This window comes from Lagopus leucura, unplaced genomic scaffold (genome assembly GCF_019238085.1).
Source record: "Lagopus leucura isolate 7727_CA_CO unplaced genomic scaffold, USGS_WTPT01 Super-Scaffold_100024, whole genome shotgun sequence".
In the NCBI taxonomy this organism is placed as follows: domain Eukaryota; kingdom Metazoa; phylum Chordata; class Aves; order Galliformes; family Phasianidae; genus Lagopus; species Lagopus leucura.
Genome location: NW_024962276.1, coordinates 6,761,342 through 6,779,968, shown reverse-complemented (window position 1 = coordinate 6,779,968; position 18,627 = coordinate 6,761,342). Strand labels below are relative to the sequence as shown.

The 18,627-nt window shown below is 48.3% G+C and overlaps 1 protein-coding gene across 1 annotated transcript in view; it reads right to left on the bottom strand.

Annotated features, from left to right (window-relative positions):
* Nucleotides 1–18,627, bottom strand: part of NXN (nucleoredoxin) — a 47,835-nt gene that overhangs the window by 15,216 nt on the left and 13,992 nt on the right. Inside the window, exon 2 of the mRNA XM_042879831.1 lies at nt 788–905. Within this exon, the coding sequence (XP_042735765.1) occupies nt 788–905 (118 nt within the window). The remainder of the gene's footprint in view (nt 1–787; nt 906–18,627) is intronic.

Genomic DNA, 18,627 nt, shown 5'->3' with positions numbered 1-18,627 from the left:
CCCAAATAAAGCATGTCTGCATACATGCAAACACATGCTCAGAATCATCTGCTGCCAGCTCCTACAGAAATTGATCTGAGATATTCAGCCAGAGATGAGGAAGCAACACAGATGGCCCAGGCCATAACTTGTATTTGCTGCACAGTTCCTGCCAGCAGCCACCATTTTCAGTATCTACTGCGTGGAGGAATGTTTGCATGGGCAGTTTAACAGCCGAACATCAGGTCTGCAGAACGTGAGTGAGGGTGTGCATTTTGCACGTTTAAGTTTTTACAAATATAATTAAGAAGGATTTAAAATTAACTCCCAACACAACTTTGGGAATCGAGAACAATAGCATTTTTCTGTCTCATTTACAAATAATGGAGAACTCATCCTAACAGGCTGTGATGCCAGTGATAAGCACCCACTCGCTATTTAGGAAAGATTCTGCTCCCGAGGTACAGAAAGTCAGGTTCTCTCTGTGTGCCTCCATCACAGAAAATCTAAACTTTGTGTTTCACTTAGTCTTTTTCCTCATTAGCACTTCAGACAAAAATCCTGGAGGGGAAGTCTTTGTTCTTCTGAACAAGAAAACCAAAACACAAGATCTGGCAGGAACGATGCAGAAAATGTTATACTGAAAATAATACAGTGCCTTGATTAGTCAAGTATGACAATAGCTGTTTGTTTCCTCTTTTTGTTGTTTTGTTGGGTTCTTTTTAAACCTCCAAGGCAATTTGGAGCGTGCTAAAATAACAAGGCATTGCATAGCCATGCATCTAGGGCACAGGACGACAGGCCTTACCTTCTGGGTCATCACGGATTACCAGGAGGCCGTTCCTGCAAACCACTTTCCCAGTAGAGGCATCGATAAATATCAGGGAAGGAATGTTGGAGACTCTGTACTTGTTCCACAGTTTCAGCTGTAACACAGAGGGAGGGGAGAAGAAGAGAAAAGAGAGATAAGCTTGGCAGCGTGACCAGGAAGACTTTGGGGCACTACCATCTTTTAGACAAGGGCTCGGAGATAAGCAAAGAAATGGAGTTGATGCAGGACGATGCTGGAGCCACTGCATGCTGCCTGCCTCCTGCTGCAGGCTTGAACAGGGATGCAGGTACAGGCTTCTCCTTCAAACACATCTGCCTCTCTGCAAGTCAAAGGGGATAACACTTACCAGCCCTGTACTGTGCTTTGAGGGCTTTGCTTAGAAGATATGGTAAGCACAAATACTTTTAATGCCACTGCTCTAAAGCAATTTGTAATGCTTTCCTGGCTGCTTCCTCTTCTCCAATTTCGACGTTCATTAAATAAATTTAATAACCTCTGCCAAGACACAGCCATGCTGAAAACAAGGCCAACACACAGAAACACGATTCTGCTCTAACTGGGGCTTCCCAGTTTTGTTCCCACTGAATGGGTTTGGCATCAGCCTGGGGGCTGCACTGCCTGCTGCCAGCCTGGCTGCAGTCCTCTGCCCACCCCAAACAAAAGCCCTGCAGGCTGGAACGGCTGCACACTGCATGTCCCAATGTAGATTTTGCTGTCTTCTGGCCAGTTTGCTTTGCAGCTGCTTCCCACAGCATTTGGGTCTATGCAGCACATTTAGGTTTCACTGTCACTATACTTAATGGTTTTTCCAACATAAAAGCTATCTGAGAGAGTTACAAGAACTAACACGCTTTCAGTGTATTCAAAATCCTCTTGGCTCTGAAGGAAAGTGTTAACACAATCAAAGAAGACGCTACTGATTTCCATTTACCAGGATCTAGAGAAATATATGGTACTGTGCTTGGCCCACCAGCCCTGAATTTCGAATAGACACATTTCCTGGGATAAGCCAACTCATTCATAACGCTCATTCACAAACCAAATAGCTTTGGGCACATAGAAGGGGAAAAAAAAAAAAAAGATACTAAATGCAAACCAGCCCCCTGCAGTGAGTGTGGTCAAACCACAGAAGGTAAAATCCAACTCTGTGAAGTTTAAAGGGTGGGGGAGAGCTCTTTATAAGGATCACAAGCACATAATAGGGTGCTGCAAACAACGAGGAAATTACAACTAGCAATTGGATAGTTCTCCTCAAAGAGTTGCTTACATTTCACTTCATTTCGCCAAGCCTTTTGTATATGGAAAGCAGCTCCCTTAGGGCAGTGCAGTGTGTTGTAGCAGTTTGGCTTGGCTGAAGGAGCCCAGCAGGCGGAATCAGCTCGCTGCCTCCAAGGAAGGGGGCAGGGGCAGCCAGAGCACGGGGTAAAAGCAAACCAAACCCACTCTGGCTGGGATGGACAGATGGACAGAGCACACACACCTGGCTGTTGGTCCCTGGTCTCCAGCTGACCTGGCAGCTCTTACCAAGCAACCATATGGGGTTTCTGAGGGTGCAGCAGCAGCAGCTGGGGCCCAAACCACCCCTTGAAGAAAGGCTGCTCAGCTACTGACACTGCCAGAGATGTCATTTATACCACGGATGAACAAACACATCACTGCTTGTAGGACGACCTGAATCACGTTGCCATTTTAAGGCCAGTTATAAAAGCTTTGAATTGCAAATTAATGGTCCCAAAGCATTAACCATATTAATTTTGATGCCTGTATCAGAAAGCACACGAGCGCACTGTTAACACTGGAGCAGTCCGATTTGATGGCCCTGCTGTGCATTAGGAAAGCTGATTGGAATCGAGAACTGCATGCTCTGAAGGATGACCACCCAGATTTATCACCATCCCCATGGAGGTGGCCATTCCCACAGGCTCAGCCTTCCGGAGCCCAATGGCTCCTTGTACTGCAAGTCAGACTTGAAGGGACGCAGCCTGGATGGGAAACGGGCTCAATCATTTTCTCATGTATTTAATGCTGGAATTCAAATACCCTCTAATTCTACCCCTTCATGGAGGAGACCACTCTGTGTTACGTCTGAGGCACCTGCTGCCACCTCTGCTTCTGCCCTTGAATCAGAATGTTAAACATTTTGTTGGTAGCAGTCAATACCCTCACAGGATAACTAAAATACAGGGAGACACCAGAGGCACCCTGGCACTGGTTAGGTATCTTAAACAACGAAAATCCAGGGAGCCGGTCACTCCCCAGGCACAACACGGCATGTCAGTGATGTGCAGAAAGGTGAGCCCAAGAGGAAAGAGGCAGCTGCTGTGCAGGTATCTGGGCAAAGACAGGCAGATGTGCAGCTCTCCAAAGGCCACGTGTCGGGCGAGGCGTGGGATGCAGAACGCAAATTACGACTGGCTCTGAAACCGCAGGAAGATCGGATGATAGCTCAGGCAGCAGAGCTGAGTGCTGCCTCAGCAACATTTAAAAGCTGTTTTTCCTGTCTTGAAGAGGATGACATAGAAATAACACACTCCACACTCGGAGGATTTGATCATCCATTTAAAGAGGGGATCTCTGCTCCGCTTCCCAACAGCTGTTGCAAATCTGTGGGATCAAGCCAAAGCTAACACAGATGTGGAAATAATCTACAGACTGCTCAGCCTGAAATCAGCTGATCCTCTCCAAGTGCTCCTCACTCCCCATCACTGTGCACGCCTGCTGAATTCAACACTCAACCTGGGGGCTCTTAGCTCTGCAACATGGGGGGACTGGGATGCAGCCCTGCTTGCAGAGGAGGTTTGCTCACCAGTCCCCTGGTAGCTGCATTTTTCCACTGTTGTGCAAACTGGGACTGCAACAGATGCTGCACTTCCATCCTCCATAGCTTAAAGAGCTGCCTCCAGCCAGAAGTGGGAGCTTTCAGCGATACCTGCCTGTGCCAGAAGGCACGGAAAGATTAATTCTGTGTGTTTTGCAGCTCTTACAGCTCTCGTCATTTCTCGAAGATACCATAACTAATCCTGTTTGGATTTCCTCCTCTCCTCCCCAGACCTCACTCCAAAGCACATCAGTTCACAAACACGTGAACCAGGAGGACAAGCTGACCAACACACGCCATTCAAGGTGACTAAAGTTCCCGTGGCAAACGAGAATAACAACTAGGAAACCTGCAATGGCAGAGGGACAATGGGGAGGCTGCAGCCCCTCGGAGCCCACAGCACCCTCGTTCTCCACTGCCCTGCTCCCACGGCCCCGCGCTGCAGGGACCCTTCAGTCCTGGCTCGCTCTCCATGTTAAATCACAGCTTTTACAGCGTGCCTTAAAGGGTTTACAAGCACCAGGGGCCACCCAGGCTCTGCAAAGAGCAACAGACTGCAGAACAACAGGCAGCTCCCTCACCCCATGGATTTAAATCCACTTAACGCCTGTCCCAGCGATTCAGGCTGAGCTCAGGAGAAGGCTTCCCCTTCCCTTCCAGTCTGTAGGAAGGGGGCATGGTGAGGGAACAAAACTCAGCTGAGTATAGAAGGGAGAGTTTGGGGGCAGATGGTGTCTGCCAGGGTCTGATCTTGTCATACAGGAGACCAAACAAGTGGGCTTGAGATAAATTCATGGCTGTGGTGCTGCTGCTTCTCTCTAAAAGGAAATTAAAATCTAATTACAAAACACAATGGTGAGAGAGATGTTGTCTCCTCCATTAATAAAACGAGGAGAGAGGATTTGGAATTGTAGTCAACAAGATTGCTGTAAATGCAATTGTCTGCACTTCCCCCCTGCTGGCTGCAGCCCAACTGCATGAGCCGTGCAAGCAAAAACCAAAACCAAAGCCCCAAAGGCTGAATGTCAGAGCTGCCCCTCTGCAAGCTGTGGGGCTGGCTCACATCTGAGACTGGCACCGCTGCATGCCTGCAGCTTTCGTTCCTCCCTGCTGCACACAAGGCCAAAAGCTTCCAAGGTAAAGCAGAAGGAATCCCTTTTGTTAGGGTTTTTTGACCAAGCCCCTGCCAGCAGAGGTCTTTATGGATTTCCGAGGAGCACAGTGGTCAAAGTTCTTGACCAAGGAGGGGCTCAGCCAGCACAACCCTATGCTTCCCATTGCATCGTTTCCTCCATTTTGCTCTCTCTGACCACTCTTGGTTTCCAGCCACTGCCCCAGCACCACCATCACAGGGTTCTGCACGTGGCAGCTGCCCCCACCACCAGCCCCGTCCCACGGCCACGTGCAACCAAGCTTTGTTAAATCCCATCAGGATTTGCACGGAGGGTCCAGGTGGACCCTCTGTCACCCTGCTGTCCTTCATCAAGGTGAGAAAATACGTCTGCACTCCCAATGAAGCGTCCCACTTACTGCAGTAATTCCCGGATTAAGCAGCCCTGGCGGCTGAGATCTGAGCATTTGCTGTTAGGGCAGAGCAGCATATGGCTGCCAGGCCCTGGCGCGCACACCAGACTCCGAGCGCAAGCTGCCTCATTTCCTCCTGACACACATTCAGGCTGACAGACTGGATCTTCCACAACCCACATCTGATACGAAAACATTTAATTTGAGCAGGACTTAAGAGAGGTTAACATGATCTATGGCAAGCAAAGCCTCGGGGCCTGCAGCCGCGGCCTGCCCTGTGCGCAGGCTTCAACGAGCAGCTGCACTCGGGGAGAGCAGAGCAAAGCAGCGCCTGCCTGAATGCCCACACAACAACCCAGCAGCTCACTTAGGGAGGATGCTGTGAGACAGGCTGCTCCTCGTACTTCATACACCAGGAGATATTCCTACAAGCATTCCTCCAAAATGGCTTTTTTCTTCACGAGCATGACTTTGTTTACTTTGTTTAACAGGAGATCTGTACCGAAGTACCTCCAGGTATTTTGTAAATGATGTTTTACTTTACAGAGATCACGCGTTCTTTCTTTATCCACAGGAAAACAGAGGCTCAGAGCTCACTGAGAAACCCACAGCGCTGACGGGTGCAGGACCCAGGAGGTCTGTCAGCATCTGAAACCCTCACACACATTTACTCACGGTCCCAGCACACCCATCAGACAGCCACGTGCCAGGACTGGTTGCTGAAGGCTCTGATCTCAACCTTTCTGGTTGAGCTCTGTTCTGCCAGCTCTCTGTCATCCCATTTGCAGAGCTCTGGCAGTAAGGCAGCAGGACATGCACGCAAACAGCAGTAAGGATGGAAGGAGCTCAAATGTTTGTGAGAAAAAGTCACGACACACGTAGAAGTGTATCATACACGGCCCCTATAAATTGTGCCCCCAGATGACTAGCACTAAGTAAGAAACAGCTATGTAAACATAAAGGTAATAAGAAAAAATAATAATTTCTCTCTCTCTGTGGGGAAGGGATATTTTTCCATCCGTCTGTAGGAAAGGGAAGGGGTGGGGTGGTCGGTTTGGGACATCAAATACAAGTTCAGAGTCTCTCCTGGTCCCAGGTCTCATCTGTCATGCGGAGCAGGCTGGCTGCCAGGGTTACCTCAACACTGCAGCATGGATTTCCTATCGGTCACGTTCACTTTTGCTGCTACCGTTCACTTGAAGGCAGCTGGTATATAGCGCAGATAGTCATCGTGAGGTCAAATGCCCTGCAATCCCAGATCACCAAGAAAGAAAACACTTTTGAAAAGCCCAAAGTTTAGATAGAGTTCCCACCAAACACAAAAGCCTTTTAAATCGGCAGGGACACAGGGATTTTTTGCCGTTGTTTAATAAACACAATGAGGTATTGGTGTGGTTTCTGTTTTGTTTTCAGCACTTAATCCGAAAGGGAACTTTACACAATCAGATTAAAAAAAAAACAACACCATTGCTAAGAAGACAAAAGAGCATTTGTTGGTGCTGTAAGGAACCCGGGGCAGCCACAGCCTCAGGATGCCACGAGCTGCCCCAGGACACCCCACAGACTGGCAGCCTCCACTGCGCTGCTCCCACGCTCGCATGGCCTCCGAAGAATGAAGGTGCTACCAAAGCAAGGGAGGAGTATTTTGCTAGCATAGAATAACAGAATCATCTGAGCTGTGAGGGACTTTTAAAGGTCATCTAGACCCCTGCAATGAACAGGGACAGCTACAGTAAGATCAGGTTATCCAGCTGTAGCATCTTCACCTACGCTAATATCTAGCCAAAGGGACAGGTAAGTCATTTTTATACTTGTTTGCATTTAAAAATATACCTAATTTAGCTTTTATCCAAGAAGTGTCATACCAAGAGTCTTAGCAGTATATGTATATCACAGGAAAATGATACAGTGCCTGAAATACAGCGTATTTAGCCAACCCTTCAGATCTCAAAAAGAAAGGAGAAAGTTTACTGCAGCTTGGAGCTGGCATGAATTCACACAAAGTGCTGGTGACTCAACTAGCTGCCACTTTGCCCAAATGTATCAGTTTCTGCCTCTCTAATTAACAGCATCTAGAAAGTCAGAAGCTCTGCAGCGTTGAACTGGGTACAAATGAACAGCTCACAGTTATGGTAAGAAACAGCACTGTAAAATTACGAAGGCATCTACCTACTGTTGCTGACGTATGAAGAACAACCAGAAGATGGAAAACCCGCTCAATATGCAGCACCTTTTGGAATGAAATAGCTCATCCACAGCATCACTGGTGACACTTCATTGCACAAAGCTGCACTAAACAAAGCATTTGCATCACTGCAAATATACACACTATTGAAAGCAAACAGGTTCCTGCAGGAGCTCCAGTGGTTCTGGGAGTGAATGATTACAGCACGCCGGGTCGAGCCACTGCAGTTGCATTCACTGCAGCCTCCCCAAGTAATTCACTTTGCAACGACTCTGATCTCAGTGTTCTTGAGTCAGTCAGCCCCATGTGCTGGAAGTGATCCCCTCCAGTGACAGCATGGGGCTACCTGGGGCTCAGCCATCACCTGAAGGCAGCAGCTGCTGCAGGATGCACCGCGCAGGCTTGCTGCACTCCCCTCTTCCTCCTCTGCCCCAAGCTGAAACCCAATCCTTCCTCAGAAAGGCTGCAGGTTGGAAATGTAAACCCGACAGGAGCCAAGCCAGTGACGTCCAAATACGAAAATGCAACCGCGAGGCCAGCATTAGTAATTAATCAACTGCACATGTTAAAAACCAGACTAGAATAACCCTAAACACAGCTCTGGCTAAACTAATACCAAAACAGCAGCAAAAGCCAGCGTACAGCAGAAAGAGAAACCCTTTCCTCACCTGACCGCTCCTCTACAGGACAGGCTTGCCCATTAAACTCTCTATTCAAACTCTTCACAGAATTAGCTAAGAAAGTAGAAAGCAATGCAGAATGGGGCGGGAGTGCAGCTTTGCTTTGCAACACTCAGCAGTGTGGTTGGGACCACGATCTCATTGACAAGAGGTCAGGGCTGCCCTCGGGGCTGAAAACCTTCATTTTCAGCTTTAAGTGATGCTTTGAGATTGCTGAACCAATCGAAAAGAAGAAAAGGAGCGGTGATAAATCAGTTGCAAGGTCAGAAGCTCCAGCTCCATCCTGCCTCGAGTCATGAAGTCACGAGATAAATGGCTTCTTGGAGAAGCGAGTCCATCAGTCAGTGTGCAGACACAACATGGCATTTAGGACACCAATCCCCCACCGCCGACTCCACTGAGCAGCCTCCTTCTCCCCAGGCTGCTATTTTAAACAGAGACTGAGCACGGTGCAAAGGGAACCTGCCAGGAACGAGACGCCGCTGTCAGAAGCCGATGACACCACGAATCCCACAGGGGCAGTTGAAATGTCAGATAAGATGCAGCGTATTCATTACCTCCTCCGACAGCCAGACCCAGCTGGAAACTGGAAGGAAAGATTTCAGCCTGCTCGGTGTGCCGCGACGCCGCTGAGCTCCGAACCCAAAGGGGATGAATGGTAGAGCACAGCCTTGTCTTTTTGGCACAAGGAGGAGGATTCTGTACGAAGAAAGAGCCAAGTGTGTGTTCCTTTATGGAATGCCTAATGCTGCTGTGCACTGGCAGCAGCCTTCCTCAGATGTGGCTGTCTTTCAGCTGTTACTAAATTCAGAGGTTGTAAAATGCTTTGGGATGATAAAAATCACTCCAGAAACAGTTACTAAAACTATTTCCAGGAAATCGATCCATAGAGACAGCGAAAGAGAAAGTTCTGCACTTTCACAAAAGCTTCAACGGGAGAAATAATCGCAGCTAAAGGAAGTTTTGCTTCCTTGTCTTTTCGGCAACAAACAGGAGCTGCACAAGGGTTTGACTCAGAAAATGCAAACCACTGACATGAGACAAGCTGAAGCCTTGGGACAAACTGGGTACTCCCTGGAGGGTGTGCTTTTCCAGGAGCCTGACCCACATTTCACATAGCAAAAGGCAGCCTGCTGCAAAAGCAGCAGGAAAAACCCCTCTGAGGTCACCTGGAGCTGCAGCTGTCTGCTCAGCCAAGCTCCGGATTGGTTTGTATTTTTGCTTTCTTCTGTTGGTTTTTGCGATTACTGATTGTCCAGATAAAGATCCCAGGTTAACAAAATGCACACCGCAGGAACAGCATATTTATACACAGAAATAACACAAACCATCTTCAGAGCGTGTTTTGCTTTCTCGTCCTCTGCTCTAAACTAAACGTTAGAAAGCAGCATGCTTGGACTTGGAGGAGCTTTGGAAAATGCAGCAAATCTGCTGCTGGCATCCGAGCAGCTCCTACCAGGGCTCTGCCATGAAGTTCCAGGCTGGGCATTGCCATCCAGCCCTCGGTCAGAGCTGATTAGATGCAGCCACAGAGTCAAACTTTGACATATTCATCTCATTTGGCAGCTCCGCAGTTTGACTATTAGCTCCAAGCTTTTTCCCCTCTCCCTCCTTCTTGTTCAATTATCTTGCTTCATCTTTATTCCGTTTCCAGGAACACTTAGCAACAGGCTCTTGCAATCAGCCGCCAGCAGGCGAGGATCTGAGGAGCAGATTCAGCACTTACGATGACCTTTTACTACACTCATGCAAATTTTAAAGAAAGTATGTGAGCAATTTGCCTTTTAAGTATCCTCTGGTTACGTTCTCCAGGAGTTAATTCTCCTTCTCTCTCTAGCGACATCGGAAACATCAGATTTTATGATTTTACACTAATGAGAACAAAATCTTTGGCTTATTTTGTGGAATTTTGTTCTGTCTGTATCTTGTGCAGCAATCAGACCTTGAGCAAGCACCAATTCCATGAGGGACAAGGTGTGGGTCCTTCTCTTGCCCAATGCCTTTTACAGGCAGAAAAATCAGAAACCTTCCCTCCAGGACATCCCAAGGAAAGTCCTGCAGCTGTGATCTCAGCCACTCAGACACTTCTCAGCCAAGGCAGGAGATGAAAGAGCAGATCCAGGGGGTGATGGAAACCCTTACAGATCCACTGTAGAGATGCCAGGGGAGCTACATCCAAATCTGGGGACTTGGTGACCCTGAGGACGTCTCCATCTGAGAAATAATGCACTGGACACCACAAGGCTGGCAGCACTGCTACAGATGGGAAGCAGGGATACAGTCAACCTGCCTCTGGCAAATCCCATTGGCAAAGTGGCACAGAGCAGCCTTGGCAGCTGCGTCCCTGCACCAGCAGCTGACCACAAAGGCTGTTCATGGACTTAAATCCCAAAAGCCTTCCTGCACTTTCCCTGCCTCTCAGTGATTTTCCCACACACACAGATGTCTGCACACAAGTACAGCCTGCTTGGCAAGCTGCACGGAGGGGCACTGCTGCATTACACCTTTCCTCCCTGAAATGAAATCTTTGAGTTAAATTCAAAAATTTCTGTATTTCTTGCAGTGACAAGAACCTGAAGGGTACAGGAACCTATAAAGAGAGGCAGCTCACTTCTTCCTGCTTCCTAAATGGTGCTTGTAAATGGGGAAATAATTTGCAGCGCTCTACTCCAATAAGAGAGGGAAGAAATGCTTGCAGATCCCTGATACTTCAGATAACCTTAGTGCAAACTACTTCTTTCCTTCTTTAAGAAATGAAAAGTCTGAATAAGGATGTCACTGATCTGATTGCAGGGAACAGCATCTGGAACATCACTCTCTGCCTGAGACTGCAGAAGCTACACGAGAGTTCAAAGCAGTCCAAACTCCTGAACCAGATGCTGCTCACTCTCATAGAAATGCCTGTGGATCTGTGTGAAAATGATTAAGCAAAACTGCTCCCTCTTTTTTCAAATTTATAACTCCAATCTGTTTTCTCTTAGAGGGCAGATGCTCATTACACACACAGCACATCAAAGGCCAGGAAGTTTAGGACAGTCATCCCGCCATGCACACCAGCACACATCCTGCTGGAGTTGCCCAAAGCTGCACTGTGCAATAGCCCTGCACTGGCCCTTTGAGGAAGAAGAAATTCTCAAACCCAAGGGCTCATTATCCAGCAGCTGCTGCTCAATTTTCACCTCCAAGCACTGGCATGGCTGCAGAGGGAGCTCAGCAGGAGACCCCCAGATCTTGTATAGCTTTGGATCAAGCTTCAGCCCTCTGCTGTCCCACTGGGAACCGTGAGGACAAAGTGCTCTGGATGCATCACCGTTAAATCTGCCCTAATGCCAACCATCATCACAGCAGTGCAGCCAGAAGATTAAATGGGGTTGGGACCCCATTGTCATAAAACACCAATCTGTAACCAACAGGGACTACGAAACAGAGAAGTACAGGTCAGGCATTTGGGAACAACCTGACACTGGGATTTATGTACTCTCACTGGTAACCCTGCCATCAGTGAGACAGTCAGAAAGGTCTCCGTCCTGCCAAGGCTCAAACTCTGATTTCAACTCTGATTTTCAGAAAATAAACACCACCAAGAGGTCCCAGTGTGCCCTGTTTTGCCATGTGGCTTCTGCAACTTCCGTCCTCTCAGGGACACTACAAAGGCAGGCAGCCAGGGGCTATTCCAACAGTGGCAACAACAGTAAAAAGCAGTAATGTGTTTCTATAGGGAATTCTCCTGACACTTCTCAGTCCAAGTCTTGCCATGACAGCCTCCCCAGGCAGCCCCATGCATTGGGTGCTGAGCATCATCCTGGGATGGGAAAGGCACTTCCCCCAGGATCCCCGCCCAGGCTTGCTGGGCCAAACAAGAGCGACCTGCGTCTTCCCCAGCCTGCACCGACAGAGCCAGTGCCTTCCAATAAAGCATCTTCAGACACTCATTAACAAAATAACAACATTAAGAGAGCGTTACGCAAAGAGATCGGTGCCAGGAATCTCTCAATCATCTACAAGAGGCTTATCCAGGAGGCAGGACAGGGTGGACCTGCTTGCACAAGTAGCAGAACAACTTACCCAGAGCAGTGATAAGCACTGCTGATGGACATGAGGCAGGTGAGAGCCAGCCTGCTCCCATCCCTCTGTGCTTCATCACGACACAGGATGCAGAAATATTTCCCTGTTCTGTGAAATCTTGCATTAAAAAAAAGAGCAAATTAAGACCCTGGAATCCTAAAGTCTGAACATGAACACAGCATTGCCTCTTACTCAAAGCCTGCTTTGCCCTTTGTTTACCTTCAAACTCTACAGAACGGTGCTGGGATCTAAAACTCAGGTTTCCCAGATCTGAGCCAGCTTCTGCAGCCCGCTCAGGACATGACCTGGGGGGCACCAAACCTCATGCATTTAATCCCACACCTGACTCAAAGCCTTGCCCCAAGAGGTGAGAGGTGAGCGCCTGATCAAAGGCCTCATCCCTGGGGCCTGTCATTTATTTCAGTTCAAAGAGCTCAGCAAACTCAAGGCAATAAGTCACCAGCTCAGATATTTAAAGAGGAGTTTGGGGAAGGGAAGCAGGAAGCACAAAACTTGTTTGGGCCTGGAGCTACTTTGCTATTAAACAGCATCGTGCTTTTTTGGCAGGGCTCTGCAACAACTGTGCTCAGCCCATCAAAAGCAATTGAGCAGAACTGGAGTTCAGCCTGCAGCACCAGCAGTATCCAGGTCCATGCATACCTCCTGGGCAAGGTTGTGCTCTGGTCCTGCAGCCTGGTGGCACCGAGAGATGGCTGTGACAGGGACTGGCAGGGACAGGCAGAGCTGCGAGAAGCCAGATCAAAGAGATGCTGAGTTGTAACTTCTTCCTAACAGCTACTCGACAGCTGTGCAAACTTCTCTCTCCCTGGTAAATGCTGAAGAGGCACGAAAGATTTAGCTTTGCTGGTGGCATGGTTTGCAATAGAAATGGTTGTGTTATTTCAGCCTGAGAGGGTACATGCCTGGAAGAAAGGCTTGGGAACATCAGTTTCTGCTGTGCCCTCCTGCAATGTACTGCCATCACAATTTAAACATCGAAGAAACAAGACTTGCCTCATTTTCACTGCAGTAAGCACAGGGCAAGGCATAAATTGTCTCCGGCTGCCTGAGAGAACCCCGTTTTAGAGGAGCACCACACCGGTGTATCCTGCTCTGCCTGACCTACCCCAAAACTCGAATAGGGAGCAGCTCAAGGCTGGGTGAGCCTCCATCCCCCCTGTGTCCTGCTGCCCCACAGCTGGGAAAAGGCTGCCAGGAGGACACCAGGGTCTGAGGAGGCAGGGATGCAGCTGGGCTCCCCCTTTAGCAGCTCTTGCCAGGCAGCCCAGCGCCCTGTCCAGCTTCATTTCCGACCAAGAGATAAAAATGATTCATACTCAGTCCCTGCTCTTACTGAAAAGTTACAAGAAACAAAAGTAAAACTAAAACAAAGATCAATGTTATCCTCCTTTGCAGACAATCTGTTAGTGACCTGGTCTTTCTCAGCAGCCCTTTTATCTAGCAAAGTGTTTTGGCAAAAGCTTTGCAGGGAAAAGCCATGTGATCCAGCTGGTTAAAAACCCAGTGCTTTCATGTTTATACAGCCAGCTGAGCAGCACACCACAAAGCCTTTTATTCCAACCTTCTATTGACAAGCTAGCGCCGATAAATTACAACTGCCACCAATAATGAAGAGGAATGGGAAAAAGAAAAGGAATTCCCTAGACGGGTTGTAAGAGCTGAGAAACTCGGGATTCAAGAAGACAACAAGGAAAATCTGTGCAAAAACTGTCCTGAGATTCAAGGCCAATCTGATTGGACTAAAAGTGGAGAATGAACACAGCTGAAGATAAAGACAAATTCCTTCTCACTTCCAAGAATTCACCAGGTCTAAGGGGTTTGGCGGACACTGAAGGTTTAGTTGTAACTCTTCTCCTAGATTCCTCTATTTCCATGGAAAAAACTGTCTGGAACAGCCCTGTGTGTGCTAGTGAGTGGCTGGGGAATTGGAGGAGCCGAGCTGCGGAGGTGTAATGCAAACCACAGGCACAAGGCAGTGAGTAAACACTGACAGCACTGCACAGCACCAGTTCCCTGCTGGCAGCAGACTGCATGCTGACCCATGTACTGCATCTTGTTGGTTTACGTACAGTACATGCAAGAGCCAGGAAAAATCCATCTTCTTTGTCATAACAAACGCTAAGGTAAACAGAAAGGCAAGGCCAAGCAGATTATCCAATTTACCAGGCATGTGAAGGAGAAAGAGAGCACTGGCCAAGCGGGTACTCCAGGTTTTACTGTCTCTCAGCATGCACAGGTAAAAGGACCACGAGGGAAGTGAGGTGTGCTCCCCACACGGGTAAACCTGCTGCTCCTGAATACAAACAAAAAGTGCTTGGTAAGGGAAAGCAGCATTCAGCAGCATTCCACTGCAGTGCTCCCACCTGCCCTGCAGCAGGCAGATGCTTGCCCTAGGGGCTGCTATGGGTTCAGCACATCGTGCAAACACCCTGAGAAACCCACATAGGGCCATCTGCTGTGCAACACTGATCTCTTACACCTACGGTTTCCAATACAAGGAGGAGAAGGGACTTCTGGGGTCAGCTCCTACAGGCCATGGGAGCCAGCAGCCACACCTGGTCCAACCACACACCTCTCCCTCAAAACCAAATAATTAATTTCCTCTAAGCTCAGACTTACTTACAATAGAGATTTAAACCAGTTTGTGCAGAAACCAAGCACCCGTCCCAAACTCTGCTCTGAATTAGGCTTTTCACCTCGTGCTTCCCAGGCGCTCAGCAGGTGGCATATTGCTGAGGTCTGAACCAAGCACATGGCTGCAGGGCTGCGGGCTGGAATCTCTCACAGCATCCCCCTCCCCCCTCCACAGCTCTAAGGAGGGTCGCAGAAAAGATTTAGCATGTGCAGCAGGTTGTTGTGGTTACCTTTTATTCAATTCAAAAGAATAATACAGCATATTCCCAAAGGCAGTCCATAAATAGTGGAAGGATTCTGTTTTAATCCCCTATCTATTCCTATCTGGATAATATGGCATTTTGACAAGCGCTGCCAAAAAACAGATTTATGGCAAAGCTGAGATTCTGCATAGCCAGCACATGCTCTGCAAATTCTGGATTCCAAGGAATAAATGCAAGCCTCCTCCAGGATACAGATGGCTTTTCGGGTTCAGAAGCCTCAAGAAGCTAAAAAACTGCCTGCAGGAATTCTGCTTCCCTCTCCCACTCCAAATGCGAGCATTTTTATATCCCCACCTTCCTCCACACAAACACCAACTGCTACCATTGAATGTTTCTGCAGCCACCACACCCCACCAGGACCACCGTGTGCTCCCCAGGGCTAACCTTCAATCATCCCCCCATGGGGACTGCACACCTCCTCCCTTGATCCTGCAGGGACTGCAGCAGCCAGGTACAGCAGCAGGACTTGGGCAGTGCATGCTAGATTACAGAAAGACACACAAAGCCACTTCTGACAAAGGGGAAATGCTGCATCCTTGCCAAAGCACTGTTGTTGGCTGCATGTACTTTGGATCCTGTCTACTTGCAGGAAAAATGCAAAGTGAAGGATATTTGTTTAAAACCCCACAGGCGGACACTAGGATTCTATCAAAAAAAATAAAATACAACTGGCATTAATTCTAAATCTTCTCACCGCTGGGACTGGGATTCAAACCCAGCAATGGACAGTGAGGCCAAAACACACTCAGAGCAGACGCCTGCAGAAGATTCCAAGGGAAATTAGTTGTGTGGTTTTCATAACAAAAATAAAATCCAAAGTTCTACAGAGGGGGGGGAAGAAAAAAAGCAACTTCTCTAGCAGACAGTGCTGCAAATGCACTGCACTGTTTGCAGATCATTCGAGACCTGTCAAGGTCTGAGGATTCCTCTGGCCCCTGCAGAGCTCTGGGCGAGCTGTTCAGGAGCTGAAAGCAAACACAGAACCCCAAGTGGGCAACAGCCTCCTGCTTAACCCCAAAGCTTGCAGTTTAGAGCCTGCCTTGTTCATCAGGCAACACCAGCTCTTCTGTGGCCATGGGAAGGACATTCCATCCATCCATCCATCCATCCATCCATCCATCCCTGCACACCACCAGCTGCAGGGCGCAGGACAAACTCTCAGGCTGTCCCCTCCCAGCTTCTCCCATCACCTCTCCCTCCACACACATGCATGGTGGGCTGACTGGCATTTACAGAAAGCCCCGACTTCCCGTTTTGTGCGCTAAATTCAGCCTCATACCATCAACTTTTCTTTTTCCTAAGTAATTTTTCTGTAGCTGACTCACACCGAGCTTCTGCCAGGAATTTTTGTAATTAGTGAATGAGAGCAAGGTTTTGCCTGTGCATGCCTGACAACATCTGCTGATTTAAGAGCGCTGAGCCCAGAACCTCGCATAGCCCTGGAGCAGCACAGCTGAGTGCCACCCTTCAACCAGCAGCATGGCCAGTGCTGCTTCTCCTGTACAGCGCTTGCAGCTCCTAAGCCACGCTATGACAGAAGGAGATTGGGCTGAAAGAGAAGAAACACAGGCTGCCCCTCTGCTTAGCAAGCCTCTCACCAGAGTATCCCTATGACAGCACAGGCAGCTGCGTGCCTCTCCATCGAGCTGCATAGTTGTAAAGCCATCGTGCGTCACATCTTCCTTAGAGACAGACGACAGTATGAAGTTCCAGAAAACCACAGAAAAAATAACTTCCTCAACCTCTGACTTCGATGGACACATGAGCTGCTTTGCAAGTGAGGCTCCAACATGCAGCAGTGGCCCAGCCTAAAGATGAAACAAAAGCCACGGCCGGTAAGCCAAAAGCAGACATCTGGCATCAACTGCACACAGGATCCTTCCTGGAGGGTCCCAAACCATCCTGCTTTCTGCTACAGGTCAGAAAAGCAAATGAATTACCACCCTCAGGATCAAGCTTCCCTGTAAGGTATGCCACAGCTATGCCTGTACCCTCCACACACAACTTCTTACTCACCCAGCCCTGTAATTTATACCATATTATATCTGTAGGGCTGCATTAAGGTTGCCAAGCCCTAAACAGCCAGGATGCGCTGGAAGTAAGTTTTCTCTATAGCTTCACTTTGATCCACTTGTGCATGGTCTTTACAGCACGGACACATACCACGTGTGCATGAAGTCCTGATGCAGTTGGTACTGAGCTCAGAAGTGAGGAACCACTCACATTCGCTTTGAGAAAACAAAAGCTGCTTCCAGTCGTTCACTGCGTGGTGCTCAGCTCCCTTCACTTCAGGCTTTCCATGCGCTGCTCCGAGGCAAAAATGAAGGCGTTTTGCTACAGCAGAGCTGGGATACTTCTCAAAGGACTGTACATTTATTTTCAGTAAAACCTAGAGAGCTACATTCATAACACCTCCGTTTTATAGCTGAAGAAAAGAGGCACAGACGCAGTTCCAGAAGCAGCCTCCAGCTCACTTTTTAAAAAATAAACAGCAGTGAGCAGTGCCTTAAATGTCTGACGTACGGCTTCCCATGAGATCATCTGCAACAGGAGCACGCAGCACTCCTAAAGCAGCCCTGGGATTGGGACCCATGAAATAAAGGCACTGATTGTGCCTGAAGAGCCCCACACTGCACACAAACCCTGCGGCAGAAGCCCAGCAGGGCTCCAGGCTCCTTTACCATGGCTTTATCCCTCCTTGCTTCCCACAACTCACCCCAAATGCTGCACCATCCAGGGCAGAGGTCCCACGCACACGGTCGCATCCCCTTCTGGGTTGCTTCCATTTCCTTTCCCAAGCTCTGTCAACCCTGCGTGAGCAGCAAGGGCAGGGGTGCCATGGAAAAAGCAGGACGGGATCCCGTAATTAGAAACTGAATTGTAACGCATGCAGGGGGCTGAATTAAGGCTGCAGAGGAATACTGTAAATTGGATGCACATTTCTGGTTCCATTCTACTGCTTTTTCTGCCCTCCCCCTTATTTGGCTTTGGCCACGCTTCAGATTAAGCTCCTAATAAGGGCTGGAGTTGGACAAGATGTTTTGGCCCATCAGATTGCAGCCTTCCAAGCCATTGAAATAAGATTCAAGCTGAACTTGAAATTTCAATAGTTTGGCCTAAAGGCAGGAGTGTTAACAACAGACCTGCCAACACCTTCTCTATGAGAAATGTCTGAAAACATGTCTGCACATCAAATACTGCTCAGGCTCTGGTAGACAAAAGCCACAGAGCTATTATCTCAAACCCACTGCTAACTTGCTCAGCCAGTTCTCCTGTCAGTAACGCTCATACATTTCCTCAGAGCACCCAGAGAACCTTTATATTCTCTCTAGGAAAACTCTTCCTCCACCCAACACCACTGCTGTAGTTTCATTATGCCAAGGTCAAATGGCATCTGGAGATGCCAGGGATACCCAAGTGGACATGAAGAAGCAGACACCAGCAGATGCATTCAACCAGGGCAGCATATTTAAATCATGCACATTACCAAGATGAAAAATGGAAAACAGCATGTCCTGTAGCCAACTCTTACATGCAGCAAAAAGCAAACTGTAGGCTTTCTTCTCCTTCCTAAATGTACTTCTCTCTTTTTTTTTTTTTTTTTTTTTTTTTTTTTTTTTTTTTTT